The 16,044-nt window shown below is 39.4% G+C and overlaps 1 protein-coding gene across 2 annotated transcripts in view; it reads right to left on the minus strand.

The window, feature by feature from the left end:
* Positions 1-16,044, minus strand: part of CFAP47 (cilia and flagella associated protein 47) — a 642,446-nt gene that overhangs the window by 535,232 nt on the left and 91,170 nt on the right. For both annotated transcript variants that reach the window (XM_037902107.2, XM_043538024.1), the window contains exons 25-26: positions 5,722-5,917; positions 3,637-3,846 (exon numbers count right to left, since the gene is read on the minus strand). In XM_037902107.2, the coding sequence (XP_037758035.1) occupies positions 3,637-3,846; positions 5,722-5,917 (406 nt within the window). The remainder of the gene's footprint in view (positions 1-3,636; positions 3,847-5,721; positions 5,918-16,044) is intronic.

Consider the following 16,044-nt stretch of genomic DNA (forward strand, 5'->3'; position numbering starts at 1 on the left):
AGAAGCATTTTTGGTGCCTACTATAGCAGTGCCAAGGAGATTCCCGGTGCCAGGGTTCCCCATATGGATCCCAGTACCAGCCCTGCTTTCACAATCTGTGGAAGGGCAATATTGGGGTGCGGTGCCAAGAGACCCGAGGGTTCAGCATCTTGTTCAATCGATAGAGCTATAGATGATGCAGCCCTGGCAAAGTCCTGAACCAAAGGAGAGGTTGGGACCAAGAGGCAAAGGAGATCTGTACCTGCCTGATACGCTGCTGAGGTGGAAACAATCGGTACTGGCATCTCCCTCATCGGTGCCACACTCAACAGATCCCCAGAGGCTGCAACTAGAGTCAACGGTACAGGATTTTGAACCTCCCTACTCAGTACCAAGGAAGGGTTAGAGGTACCCATACCATCCTGCGCACCGCTACCAACTCCATGCCAGTTCATGCTTTTCCTCAGGGAAGCATAAGAATCACCCCAAGACCAAGAGCAGTCTCAATTGAGCCTATGCAATCTCTTCTTCAGCACAGTTGACAGGGAATGGCTCCTCCATTTCTTCAGAGAGGCACCTGCTCTGGTATGTGCAGCAGCAGCACTCCCGGAACCCGAAGCACCGTGTGTGGGGGTCACTGTGGGGGATTGCTCTGCCACACGAAGGACAACGTTTAAACCTCCGTGAGGGCATCTCTGAGAAAACAAACTACTACAACTAACACCAATGGTACTACTAACTATATACAATCAGGGGAAAAAACTAAACTAGTTGAGAGGTTATGAGATTAAGACCACACAGAGCTCCGACTCAGCCATAGGCAGTAGGAAGGAACTGAAGAAAGGCCGGGGTTGTGCCGCCACGTACAGCTAGGGGAGGGGCTATGACCACGAGGTGCAAGCGTCACCCCCTACAGGTACTGCTAGGCAAATTTCTCCAGCTCCAGTGCACTGGGTGTGCAAATACCTAAGTGCAATATACATCTGCACCTACTCAAAGAAGATTACTTTAATGCCAGCTTTTTATTGAATTTGTTTTTTTAATTAAATTCCTCTTCAAGTGAATGGTGGTATTCCTTCTTTCATTTTAATGGCAGTACAGATAAAAGTTTATTGCGCACTAAAATGGTTTATCCCTCCATAACAAGGTTTGATAAGCTGCTACTGTATCATATAAAGAGAGTTATTGAAACTAACTACTGCGCCTGCCGAGCGACTATTTTTCAAGCCTCAAAATTCTATTGTTTTGTATTACCCTTTCCTACTAATTACTGAAAGGTTTACAAAAAAACCACATCCCAAATCACAGTTTATCTTAGAAGTAAATAAAATGGGTCTACAAAAAAAAGGGAAGAGACATAGTGGAGTTACATTGATATAGCTCAAGAAACAGAATTTAAAAATTCCAACCACTACCTCTCTAATTCCTTAAGTATTCATACAATTCTTGCATAAAAATATTATAAATATTTAGTTTTATATTTAGGGCAACCTAATACCATGTTGTAGCCTCATAAGATTTGAAAAGACAAAATGTTTAACCCTGAAAATTGAGATCACAGTAGAAATAGTGACAGGCAAATAATTAAAGTAGTGCTTATCTGCTTTTTGCACCATTCTAATTCTAAGATATATTCAGTCTTTTGTGCAACATATTATACTGCAATACAAAGTATCAGAGACTTCTGGCAGAAATGATGGCTATTAGAAAAACCACCTTCCAGAAGCACATTGCTAAAGGCTCAAATGGTAGTCCCATAAGTTTAGATGAGACCTCAGGTTCAAGTCCCAAGGGCAGACAGGTTCTCTTAATTGAGAGTACAACATTTCCAGGTCTTTAAGGAATCTGATTGTCATGTCACTTGAAAAAACAGACTGTTATCCACGAGGGTGTCAAGCTAGTATTGCTGCCAGGTGAACCTTGATAGAGGAAACTGCTATGCTTTGCTGTTTCAGGTACAGCAAATAGTCGCGTATATGTCGGATGGATGAATGAATGCATAGGAGAAACCCCTGTTTGCCAAGCCCAGACCGAAAACCATTTACATCTTGACAGGTAGGCGGCCCTGGTGAAGGGCTTTCTACTGTTTAGTAAGACCTGGAAAACTTGCTCCAAACAAGCCTCTTTTCTGGGATTTAGCCATTAAGCTTCTGGGCTGTTAAATGAAGGGAACGCAGGTTTGGATGGAGCAGCTGACTATGGTCTTGAGTGATCAAATTCGGATGCAACCAAAGTGAGACTGGAGTCACCACTGAGAGGTCCAGTAGAGTAGAGAACCAGTGTTGGTGGAGCCATTCTGGGCTATTATAGGCCAGGCGTGATCCCACTTGATCTTTAGAAGCACTCTGTGTAGGAGTGGGATTGGGGGAAAAACATAATAAAGCTTCCTGTCCAGGGGAGCAGGAAGGTGTCTGTGATGGAACCTGGATGTAAGGAGTATTTAACAAAAATTGGCAAGTTATACTGCAAGAAATTTAAAACAAAAAGCAATGCTAACATTTGGGGGTGGGGGGGGAGGGCAAGGGGAAGGGAAGAATTATCACATCGGCTTCCTGATCCTGAACCTTAACTGTGATCTGACTGATTTCACATCCTACACTGTAAGTTAGCATAGGACTACTAGGAACCCTAGTGAACTAGCTTTATGCAAAAGATGTGAATAGAAACTTCAGACAGATTCTGTCTCCTACTTCCTTTTCTGTGTGCATGGAGGAGGGGTGGGAGCAGCATCTAGAAACTCAGCAGGATTGGTGAATGTGGTAGTCCTTTCCTGAAAGCCTCCTAAAGAACTGCAGAGCAGAAAGAAGGACCACCAGCTCTCTCTGATGCCATGAGGAGCCATGGAATGGGAGGAGGGACTTCCTAGCACCAGGACGGAAAGACAGGTCCTGCCCCACACCCAGGAACATTATATAGTAGAGAGGGGGTTCAAAAGAAAAATGATTTCATAGAGGTTTAGGTTCAAGGCAAACTCAAGCCACCTTAAAATCCAACCAGGGTTGGGTTGTTGCCAACTGCTGCAGATCATTAGCCACACAAAACAAGCGCTGCAAGGTTCATGCAGCCCTACAGTCAGAAACATTTCATTCTTTAAATAGACCTCTAAAGGTTTATTCCATTGTATTGTATGAATTATGCATTAAAATGATGATATACTAGGTTAATAAGGAACTTTCATTCTGGAAGACTGCAAAGCACTTTACAAACCTGAATTGATAGGAGCACCATATTTCATGCTGATACTTCCTCCTATTCAACTGCACTATCATTTAAAATACAACACCAAAAAAATCTAATGGAGATGTTTTTAAAACAACAAAACAATTAGGACCAAAAATAGTAGGATGTGAAACATGTTCTAATGAGTAAACAAAGTGAATATGAGGGAGTGGAACAGAGAAAAACTGAGCAAAGTACAAGATTTTGAAATGATTTAAATCTTAAGGGCAAAGCTGAACAGCGTGGTTTGGAACTGGAATCCAGCTCAAAACAGAATGTATTTCTTCAGTTTACTTTCAAATGTATTGGTTTATATTAGGGACTCCTTGTAATTTTTTTCCAGCTAGTTTATGTCATGAGGTTTGTGTCTTACACACTTCTTCCCAACATGGAGCGCACCCTTCCTTCCCCCAAATGAACTTAATTTAAATGCATTACCTGTTTTTTTCGTCATCGATGAAGAATATGTTCCTTAAAAATGACACTGGCCTAGATGACCTGAAGCTGATATGACAAGCAAGTCCTACATTTGTCCCCTCTGGTGAGACTGCAATAACTTGGCCACTTGGAAACTGCACAGAAAGGGGATTAATCCTGTCACCATCTTCAAGTTCAAGCTCTGGAATTTCAACTTGTAGTGCTGACGGCCTGTGTTAAAAATCAATAATAATGATGTTTGTTCCCAAAGGGCAACAGTAACAAACTTGATTCACACATCTATCAAACTGCTTTTCGCAGCGCGATATATGAACCATGATCATAACAGATTTGTTTTTTAAATTATTGGTCAACTGAAACTAACTGAAAAATTATAAGTCCTTTAACATTTAACATGCCATTTTGTCTTTTACAAATGTACTGCAATTAGTTTTCTGTAGTGACCCATTGTAACTCAGCATTCTATGGAAGAACAGTTTTTACAGACCATTGTTATAACTAAGGCCTAAGTATTACTTTTATTTGTTTCCTTAAAAATCACCTATTGTTAAAGCTTTCCTCGATATTGATTAAATTGTATTAATGCTTACCAAATTGTTCTACTGTTCAAAACAGCTTTTACTCTATATCTATTTACACAAAATGGAATCTCCTGGATAGAGACATTTTGAAATACTTTCCCTGGTCACACTAATTTAGGCCCCATCCTGCAATCACATCTATGTGAGTGGATCCACAGACCCATATGGAGTCCTGCTGGATCCAGTTGTGGTATTATTGACAACAGTCATCCAATAAATTACTATTTCTCAACAGAAATCCTAGGAAATTCACCCCACCTACATCAGCTGTAGGAAAATGGATGCAAGGTGTTCATTCAGGTCTCTGATACTGCAATACTTAGTCTTATAAATGTGCCGCTAACTGCACTAGAAAATGAAATTTACCATTTAACTACAGAAAAAAAATGTATTACAGGCAGAGGAAGTACAAGCTTCCTAACGCTTCTCATACCAGTGCGCCTCAACTCTTGCCTGGAGAGCCTACTACTAGGGAAGGGAGCAATTCAAGTTGTGCCTAACATGCTAACAATGTCACCAACTCTGGTATTAGTTTTTGTTATGTTAGCATCTATCCACTGGAAACTATGGTGAGACATACAATCATTTAACACAGGTAACAAAAACCTATCAGATGGTAACTTTAACCACGATTGCTTTGAGCTGTATTTGAACTAGTGCCTAAAATTTAAAAGCTCTGGATACCATTACCAAGCCCTATTATTCAAAAATACTAAGCTGTACAACGCTATATGGTACAAAACCCATGATAAAGGACTCAGGGGGGCATCTGTTAACCAAATATTGCACCAACTCTGGACTAATACATTTTGCTATAAAGTATGGAGATTAAAGGAAAGATTTTGTTTGTTTTCAAATCTTCAATTTAACAGAGTGATATTTGGAGATCTAAAAAAAATGAATAAAAAGGCACAATTATTAATAAATCTAACTTATAGACACTTTTAGATTAATGAATTATCAAGTTTGTTTTGTTGAAATATAATACAGCTATGCATAGATATTTAAATCATAGTACATCCAGTGTAACTCAACGATGTGTATAACAAAATCATAACTGTTTATGAGGATTTCTAATTAATTTGCCAGAGAAAAACAACAGCGACAATGTTTTCATCTAATCATGACACCAAAAAAAATAACAAGCTTATGATCTGAATCTCAGGCTGAAGTCACTGAGAAGCTCTCATAGCTGCTGCTTTTTTCATAGTTCTGCTGTGCTTTTCAAAACAGTACAAAAAAAGTGTGACAATCTTACCTGCAATGAGGATGGACACATTTCTGGAGCACAGAGCTAGTAGAGAAATGATACATCATGAGGATAAAATGCTGTTAACTATCACTATTTCCTGCTAAGTATGGCATTTTCCTCCATTGAGCAGTCAGTGATATGAACACCAACCCACCCAGCAATTATCAAGTACCTCCTGCCGCGGAAAACAGAGGAAGCATGATAATTATGGTGTTTATGGAAAATTAATCTGGAATTTAAGTGAAGATTTACCTTGAGTAGTCTTTTGGAACAATATTGACATACGTCTCAGTTTTCATATCCAGAGGAACAGGCATCAATATCAAAAATGGGGGATCAAAGTTTATCTTAGGTGACTTGACAGTACCAGACAGAGTTAATAGTTTGCACTGAGATGGCTTATCATTCAGAAACACTGGCACTTCAGCTCCATATGTCCCAGGATAAGCTAATGAAAAATGGAACAATCAAACAAATATACGAACATAATTAAAATAAATCATTTGAAGTAACAAACCTGATAAGAACTTTCTAATCAAGCATATTGCTTTTGTTTTCAAAATACAGTCTAACATGAAAACAAGCTGCTGTACTACATATACTGTCTACTAGATAAGTTAGGAAGAAAAAAATAGTTACAAGTGACTTGTCCTGGAAACTTGGAACCCATTTTTAATATTGTTTATTAGCAGGAAACTTTTTGAAATTCTGGCATTTCTTCAAAATTATTGAAAAATGAAATACTTGTTGCAGTTGATGAAACACCACAAAATGTGAAACTACGCATCTCTACCTGTACTGTCATGCAGTCAAAGTCCTACGTGACCTCTACGTCAACATAATAATGGGCTCCAATATCTTAAAATATAAATTCAACCTGCCAGATTCCAAAGCCCTGTACTGTTTCCAACATAAAAATGCCTCTCACATCTCATCTTCAAATACACAAAAAAACTTCGAGGGTGAGATTCCGACCCAACAGAAATAAATGCCAAAACTTACATTAACGTCAATGAGACCAGGATTTCATCCTATATATCTATTGCATCCAAAATAATTAAATTTAAAAACCCCATTAAGTTCACAAAGTCAAACACTCCTTTAGGAAATGTTAGATTTATGGTTGCCTTAATTTGGCCTCATTACCTGATCAGATACTAATTTTCCACATGACCCCTGCATCAATCAGTGCACAGGTTGGACGGCGCTCACTGAATAAACACTATTCAGTGTTTTTCTTTACCTTAATTACCCAGTGTGTGTCCCCATGCATTACTGCACATCATCCAAACCTTGTACTCAACACAGTTATTAATTTCCTCATAGCCTTTTCTATGATACTCTCATCATAATATCCTAGTTCTTTAATGAATTTATTTTACAACACCCCAGAGAGGTAAGGAAAATGAAGACCAAAATTGTCAAGTCTCCATTAATTTTGGGTGACAATTTGAGAAGCTTAGGGTTTAATTTTTCAGAGCACTCAGCATTATATAGCACTTTATATGTTCCAAGCACAGCTTCCATTGCCTTCAGCTACAGCTGTGAGTGCTCAGTATTAGAGCTGGGTGAAATTTTGTTGGCAAATACTACATTTACCAAAATATGCATTTTTCAGGGCACCAAAACTATTTGCAAATTCAAGTCTAATTTGGCAACTAGTTTTGACCAAACAAAATGAAAACAAGATTTTTGAAAATGTGGATTTGATCAACATTGAAAACAATTTGACCTGAACAAAATTTTTCCATTTTTGTTTGTTTTTGTTTGTTTCATCAAGAAGAACTTGGGGGCGGGGAAAAATCAGTTTCTGTTTGAAACTAAGCAATTTGGAAGGGGATTTTTCCATCTGGCTTCCAAACCAATAAATCAATTATTTACTCAATTCTACTCAGCACTTCTGCAAATCAGACCCCAGGTGACTCCAGTTGGGTACCCCGAAACTGAGGAACACATAATGGCCAGCTGTGAAACTTATGGCTTATATGACATGCTCAGCAACATATAGCAACTCTGTGGCAAAGGCAGTGATAGAAGACAGTTCTCTAGGGCAGCATTCAACTGCCTTTTCACTGCACAGCCCTGATTCATTCCCAGAGCAGCTCCATCCTGTGTACTTAATGAGGCAGGAGTCCTGTGGGAAAAAATAGCAATAGTTTGCCAAGTGCACTTGATTTCCATTCTGTTTAAAGATATCTTAATTACATGATCACATACTAACAATAACTTAAACTTTCCTGTCCAGCATTGTCACCTCAATCATTCAAACCAACGTTTTAGAGTTTGCACGGATTTTGTATTCTCACAATTTTTCCTCCTTTAAATAGGACATTGCTTTCTCAAAAACTGAACAAAATTGGCCACGCCCACTGACTCTCATCCGGGCACAATCATCTCATCCAGATTCTGCTTCTTTCTTAAAAGCACAACTGACCAGGATTCCAAAAAATGCTACCACTGCACAATAGCACTAACCCACGCAAACTGGATGAGGGGAGGGATAAGATAATCATACTAAGCCAGAATGCCAGTCTGATTCCAGTCAATTCTTCAAATCAGTTAGCCAGAGAAAACTACATATCTAACATACTATGGGAAATATTTGTTTTGTTAACTATACCTCTAGTGACCACAGCCAAAGCTTGTGCTACACTACCACCTAATACTCCACCAGCATTTGCTATACGATAGTCAAGTTGCCAGCTGATGTGGGAGTCTTCCTTGGGGATGTTTCATAGTGTTTACAAATTTGGCCACTTAATTTTGGCCAGAGCTGTTGGAATCCATGGAACTAACTAATTCCTCCTCTTTTTAATTCTGGACATATTTGGGGGGTGGGGGGGGGAAGAGTAATTATCCTAGTTTATAAGAAAAGACCCAAGAGGCAGCACCACAGAAACACTGAAATTTTAAAGAGAAAGAGTTTCCTTTCTGATCCTGCAGAACCAAAAACAGGAAACAAACTATCCAAGAAAAATACTCCAAATGCATACTACCAATGCAAACAAAGATAAATCCTTTTGTAAAGATGTAGCCACACACTTATTTCAGTCATCGGTTTCAGGAAAAGCCCATTTATAAAGTTCCCTCCTTAAGCAGGTGTCTGAGTTTCTGATGGTTCTCCATGTGGGCATCATGGTGTCAAACTTAAGGTTGTTCGGGAGAATTTAGCTGCCTACTGGCATTGATCTCCTTACTTTCCTGAAGAGGATGTTTACCTAAACCAGAGCCTTATTCCTTAAATAGTTCCATTGATTTTTATATGTCTACTTAACACAAGGATGGGAAAAAAGTGGCCCCAAGTGGCTTTCCCTCATCTACATTTCTGAGATCAAACCGTTGTGGTTTCTTGCCAGCCATTCTATCCCAGCCACCACTTGTGGGGCCATGCATACTTTGCAAAGCACGCAAACTAGTGTTTTTACATAAACCACACAAACAGATGTATTATGAACCCAAAGTGGATATTATATACACTTAACAAAACATGTTTATATAATAGGAGTTATTTTTAAATATATCTGTGTTTACACATACACCTGGGTGTTTTGTATTCTTAGGCTTATCCGTTGAAGTATTTTCTCCAATCCTACTCACAACCCCCTGAAAACTTAAAGCAAGGCACTTTTAAAAGAACATTTCAGGAGAAGTTAAAAAAAAAAAAAAAAGCACTAGTACATTCTTTGAAAAGTGAACAAAAAATCTGGAAAATTCATTTCAATGCAGCAGTTGGTCTTAATTGCCCCAAACTTCCCATAAACTCGAAAATGTGAAGTATGTGAAGTTTCAGTTGCATTGAATCTTATGTAGTTTAAATTCAAAGATAAATTCAGTTTCAAATTCACTCTAACAAGAAGTCAGCTTTAACTATAACAAGGCACAATCAGTGCCCATTGACAGTATTTATAACACTACCTTAACTGCAGTAGAACATCATATGCTGGGATTTTCAAAGGGGCCTAAGGAACTTCAGATCACAAATCCCATTGAAATTAACTCCCTTGTGCCACTTTGAAAATGCCAGCCAAAGTCTAATGGCTTTAAATAAAACATCTGTCTGCACTGAACCAGCTTTAACTGCACTGTAAGTGTCTTTTTAACTGCCTGGCTGAAAAAGTGTCCTTTGGATTTGAAAAAGACATACCTTCAACAGAAACAAAAATTTTCATAAAACTATTAGGAACAAAAAGACGACTTCAACTTCTCAAAGTAACAACTCCAACGAGAAAAAAAAATGAGTCCCCAGAAGCATAAAAGTTAAACACAGCTCCACTTGTTTTTGCTGAAGTCATATCAACCTCAAGCCCAGCAGGCAGCTTTCCAGTTACAAAGGCTCTGCTAGTACAGTCAGAAGCACTTCAGTGCAAGCTGCTGCTTTCCGCAAAGCAGCTACAGACTTGAGGATGAAAGTCTGTAGGGTTTCAGTACCAAAATAAAAAGCAAAGTTATGATTTAAACAGAGTGCAAACGACAAACCATCCCGATGAGTCGAAAGAATAGTAAATATGGCAGGCGATGAGCTTGGCTTAATGGTGAAATCCTAGCGGATCTTAAACATAAAAAAGAAGCTTACAAGAAGTGGAAGGTTGGACATATGACCAGGGAAGAGTATAAAAATATTGCTCGGGCATGTAGGAAAGATATCAGGAGGGCCAAATCGCACCTGGAGCTGCAGCTAGCAAGAGATGTCAAGAGTAACAAGAAGGGTTTCTTCAGGTATGTTGGCAACAAGAAGAAAGCCAAGGAAAGTGTGGGCCCCTTACTGAATGAGGGAGGCAACCTAGTGACAGAGGATGTGGAAAAAGCTAATGTACTCAATGCTTTTTTTGCCTCTGTTTTCACTAACAAGGTCAGCTCCCAGACTGCTGCGCTGGGCATCACAAAAGGGGGAAGAGATGGCCAGCCCTCTGTGGAGATAGAGGTGGTTAGGGACTATTTAGAAAAGCTGGACGTGCACAAGTCCATGGGGCCGGACGAGTTGCATCCGAGAGTGCTGAAGGAATTGGCGGCTGTGATTGCAGAGCCCTTGGCCATTATCTTTGAAAACTCGTGGCGAACGGGGGAAGTCCCGGATGACTGGAAAAAGGCTAATGTAGTGCCAATCTTTAAAAAAGGGAAGAAGGAGGATCCTGGGAACTACAGGCCAGTCAGCCTCACCTCAGTCCCTGGAAAAATCATGGAGCAGGTCCTCAAAGAATCAATCCTGAAGCACTTAGAGGAGAGGAAAGTGATCAGGAACAGTCAGCATGGATTCACCAAGGGAAGGTCATGCCTGACTAATCTAATCGCCTTTTATGATGAGATTACTGGTTCTGTGGATGAAGGGAAAGCAGTGGATGTATTGTTTCTTGACTTTAGCAAAGCTTTTGACACGGTCTCCCACAGTATTCTTGTCAGCAAGTTAAGGAAGTATGGGCTGGATGAATGCACTATAAGGTGGGTAGAAAGCTGGCTAGATTGTCGGGCTCAACGGGTAGTGATCAATGGCTCCATGTCTAGTTGGCAGCCGGTGTCAAGTGGAGTGCCCCAGGGGTCGGTCCTGGGGCCGGTTTTGTTCAATATCTTCATAAATGATCTGGAGGATGGTGTGGATTGCACTCTCAGCAAATTTGCGGATGATACTAAACTGGGAGGAGTGGTAGATAAGCTGGAGGGGAGGGATAGGATACAGAAGGACCTAGACAAATTGGAGGATTGGGCCAAAAGAAATCTGATGAGGTTCAATAAGGATAAGTGCAGGGTCCTGCACTTAGGATGGAAGAATCCCATGCACCGCTACAGACTAGGGACCGAATGGCTAAGCAGCAGTTCTGCGGAAAAGGACCTAGGGGTGACAGTGGACGAGAAGCTGGATATGAGTCAGCAGTGTGCCCTTGTTGCCAAGAAGGCCAATGGCATTTTGGGATGTATAAGTAGGGGCATAGCGAGCAGATCGAGGGACGTGATCGTTCCCCTCTATTCGACACTGGTGAGGCCTCATCTGGAGTACTGTGTCCAGTTTTGGGCCCCACACTACAAGAAGGATGTGGATAAATTGGAGAGAGTCCAGCGAAGGGCAACAAAAATGATTAGGGGTCTAGAGCACATGACTTATGAGGAGAGGCTGAGGGAACTGGGATTGTTTAGTCTTCAGAAGAGAAGAATGAGGGGGGATTTGATAGCTGCTTTCAACTACCTGAAAGGGGGTTCCAAAGAGGATGGCTCTAGACTGTTCTCAATGGTAGCAGATGACAGAACGAGGAGTAATGGTCTCAAGTTGCAATGGGGGAGGTTTAGATTGGATATTAGGAAAAACTTTTTCACTAAGAGGGTGGTGAAACACTGGAATGCGTTACCTAGGGAGGTGGTAGAATCTCCTTCCTTAGAGGTTTTTAAGGTCAGGCTTGACAAAGCCCTGGCTGGGATGATTTAACTGGGAATTGGTCCTGCTTCGAGCAGGGGGTTGGACTAGATGACCTTCTGGGGTCCCTTCCAACCCTGATATTCTATGATTCTATGATTCTATGATAACACTGTTAAGCAAGTTGTCACAGTCCAGGCACTCCCTCACCAACAACAGCAGTAGGTCGCAGTACAGACCATCCCTGAACCTATTTATAGCCGGGGAAATACAAAGTCTTTGCTTTGCTGGGTCCCCATCAAAAGCCTTTCCATTTCTGGGGAGGTTTTAGCAGAATACCACAATTTTTTATCAGCTTGAGTACATGCTTCCCTCCTCCCCCCAGTTATTCCTTTCTGCTTCTTCCTTTTATATCTGTTAGCTGGGCCATGTTTTTTTCCCCCCACAAGATCCAGCTGTGTCCACTCATGCAGATACTTAACCCCTAGCTGTCTGGTTCTTAAACATTGCAAATCCAATAGGTGAAGTAGGAATTTTGACCTTGGCTCTAGCTGGATTTCCCCAGTCCAACTACCCAGAGCGTCCAAATACCCAGATGGGTGGTTAAGTATTATACCACCTACAAAGAAAAAAATAAAGTTCTATTAATGTTGCAACAGTTTCTAAGGTGAAGTTATGCAGAAATACCTGCATTTGATGTGTTTGGCGGCCTCACAAAGCACCTCAAGTGTGTGCATACAACAGTGCAACTGTATCGGGCCATCTTTCAGATTTTATGGGTCTACAGTAAGACGTGACTTGGGCGGGAGGGGAATACTCAAAAACCTGTATCATGTTATAATGTTGGGACAGAATGTTTCAATACCTGAATCTTCAATATCATATCATTGCATCAATTTATGGTACTTTAACATCACATAAAAATGCAAAAACTTCACATATATCATCATGGCACAGGATCAAACAGTTGAAAGAAAATTTCAGGATGTGTGGCAAACCTGCCTAAATTATTATTCCTATCTTCTATTTTTAGCCCCCAAAGAATGGTGGGAAGAAAGCAAGACCACTTTAAGCCATAACTATCAATGCAAAATAAGCCATATTAGAAGCTTTTTACTCCCAATCCCCTCTCTTCTTACACAATCAAATCACCATGTCTTCTGAATCTCTGCTGACCTAAAGCCAGGCTATCCCAATGCCCTACAACTCTTCCCTTCTACTTTAAACCAGCCTATCAACCTCCTTCATTTCTACAATAGGCAGCCAACCTTTCCTCTATCCACACTCTTACCCTATTCAAAGCACAGCCATACAGTCATTCACCTTCTCCCACAATATACCATCAGACTTTTCCTCCCAAACCAACACCTCCAGCCTATCAGGCATGGACTTCCAATAATCCATTCCATAGTATAGCCAAAATTTTCAATCTTTGAGCCTAAAAATTAGGCTCCTACTATGTGCTTTTCAAAAGGGATGTGTGCCCCCAGGTAATTTAGGCCCATTTGAAAATTGCACTCCTAAATCTGTATTTAGGACCCGAAGTAGATGTGGCCTCATTTTCAAAGCAGCTGAGCTAATCTGCACCAGAGGACCAGCCCAACACGAAGCACTCTCCTGGCTAGCACTGAGCACTGCACAGCTGCAGCAAATGACTGGATGTTTAAGTGAAGGACATGTGCCTTAGCTAGAGCAGGTTTTTGTTTTAGGGGCAGGGGGTTGTTTTTTGTTATTGACATTACATTTCTATTTTAAATGGAAACGAAGTAATTGAACAATTATATTCCATCACAATACTCAGAAAACATGAAGTTTTCACGGATAAGCAATCAAAATCTGAAAATGACAACACAAACATTGCATAACAATATTCTGCAATAATGAGATCAGTTATGTGCAACCTTAATTCTGCCTTTTGTGTGTATATATTACAATACGATATTTAGTTACATGATTACATAGTATTTGTTTTTTCATTTCTATTATTTGTTATTTATATTACCACAGCATCTAGGAGTCCTAGTCATGGATCAGGACCCCTATGCTAGGTGCTGTACACGCTGAATGAAAAGATGGTCATATACTGTGTATTCTAATGGAGGGAGAATTAAAGTTTCATGTGCAACACTAAAAGTAGTTTCATCATGTCTGAGCGCTTAGCTTTGCAACTTTAAATGTTTTATGAATGTAGATTTTTGATGAAATGTTGTATAATTGCAGCATATGGATCTTGAACAGAAATGAATGTCAACAGAAAAAGAATATGCTCCATTAAATACACAGATTCCTGAGGCAGGGAGGGGAGGTATCAAGTTATCTCAAGGCTATGCCCTAGAAAAAGAAAAATCAATACTAAACCAATCATTTTCCCCATAAAAACTGTTATAGAGTACAAGTATTCAACTTCCTGCTGTAGCAGAAAAAAGAAACTAGAAGTTAGAGGCTGTGACATCCATCTGCACCCTTCAGTCATATAATCAGCGAACCTCCCTAGTGTTTTTAATTCTTTTAAAAGTTGCTAATCCAATTGTGAATTTTATGACTCAGTAATGAAAACCAAGACATGGATCTATTAAAACTTACTTTTCTTTAAAGAATTACAATTATTATACAGGATGACATGATACAGTAACATATTCTATCCCTTTCATGCATTAGTTAATGCCTTATAGATTATACAGTAATATAGGATCATTTCAGGTAAATATATATTCAGTTCTTAAGCATTTCTGTTGAACTTAGCCACTTCCATCACAATAAGGAAACCTGTTACATTACCACACCTTGTGTGAGCCATTTATCTGTTAGCTTTAAGTTAAATTTAGTGCCATAAAAATACTTTAGCACCACATCCTGTCACAGGCAGAAACTCTTCATTTTGTATTACCTTGAGATCTACTAATGAAAAGTGCTCTACGAGCTAGGTATTATTATTACTACTACAAACACAGTGGTGTGTTGAAACAAACCAGTGCAATGTATACTTTAACAATAAACACTAGGGCTTGTTAATCAAGTTTGTCCACTCAAACATGCTGCAATTCTACAGAATAAACCTCTGTAGGTAAAAGGCAAAGCATGCTCCTTAATAGGCTATTAAGTTAAAGTCTTCCATGTGGGTTTTGCTGTATTTATTATTCTATTTTAAGAAAGATTAAATATTGTTTCACAGAATGCACAATATACAGGCAGACTACAAACAGTGGAATAATATTTAAAATATGGAATTATGAAGTCAATTGATTTTTAGAATGCTCTTATTGCTCATGTAAACATAAGACTTGCACATAGTAAAATGTAAACAACTTTAAATAAAAAAAGTGTTGATCAATAATCCTTGCTGACTATGCATGAATATATACAGATACAGTATATTTTACACACACACACACACACACACACACACACTTTACTCACTAACTCACAATATTGTTTTGTATTTGTATTTTATTAGTTGGTTTAGTAATCTTCATAACAATACTATTTTATACAAGTGGCTTTTTCATTGCATAGATCATATATTAATGGAGAGGTTATCGTGTGAATGACCACTCCTTGCATTCACAGTCATGATACCCTTGAAGCTTCTACAACAATTGCTTATGTGATCTAAATGCTTTCCTAATATTACATAACAGTCCTTAATGAAATGTGGCAGCTGGAAACTAACAGGAAAGAAAGAAATGTATGTCCACCCACCCCTCTGCAGTCCACCAATCATTCAAAGGTCACAGCTTGGGAAGAACGGCCTTATATTTGTAAATATCATTAAAAATATTCTTCTCTTCAATTTATTTTAGCTTGTCTTAGCAAGAATAATACTGCCTTGATCATCCCTAAAATCAAACCTTGCTGATTTAATCACATGCCAGTTCAGTCATTCAAATTCTCTTCCTCTGTTAATCTATTTTCCCCGCTCAGTCTAGAAATACAAGACCATGGAATAAGACCATAAAATAACATTTTTCTCAGAATAAAAAACAAATGAAAAATTTTATGGTTTCGTATTGTAGTCTTGGGCTGATTATTTTATCATCATCATTCATTAGTGTAGACATAGACAATCTCTCAGTGTGTGTGTATTAAAACTGCCTCTCTAGGAAGCAAAGTTACAGCCCTCTATTTTGTGATTTTTCTGTTATTTGAATGACAACAGGAACAGGGTACATAACATAAAGTAGATGGCTCAGAAAGGAGAAAATCTGTAAAATAAATACAGTTACAGGGCACCGCTT

This window comes from Chelonia mydas, chromosome 1 (genome assembly GCF_015237465.2).
Source record: "Chelonia mydas isolate rCheMyd1 chromosome 1, rCheMyd1.pri.v2, whole genome shotgun sequence".
In the NCBI taxonomy this organism is placed as follows: Eukaryota; Metazoa; Chordata; order Testudines; family Cheloniidae; genus Chelonia; species Chelonia mydas.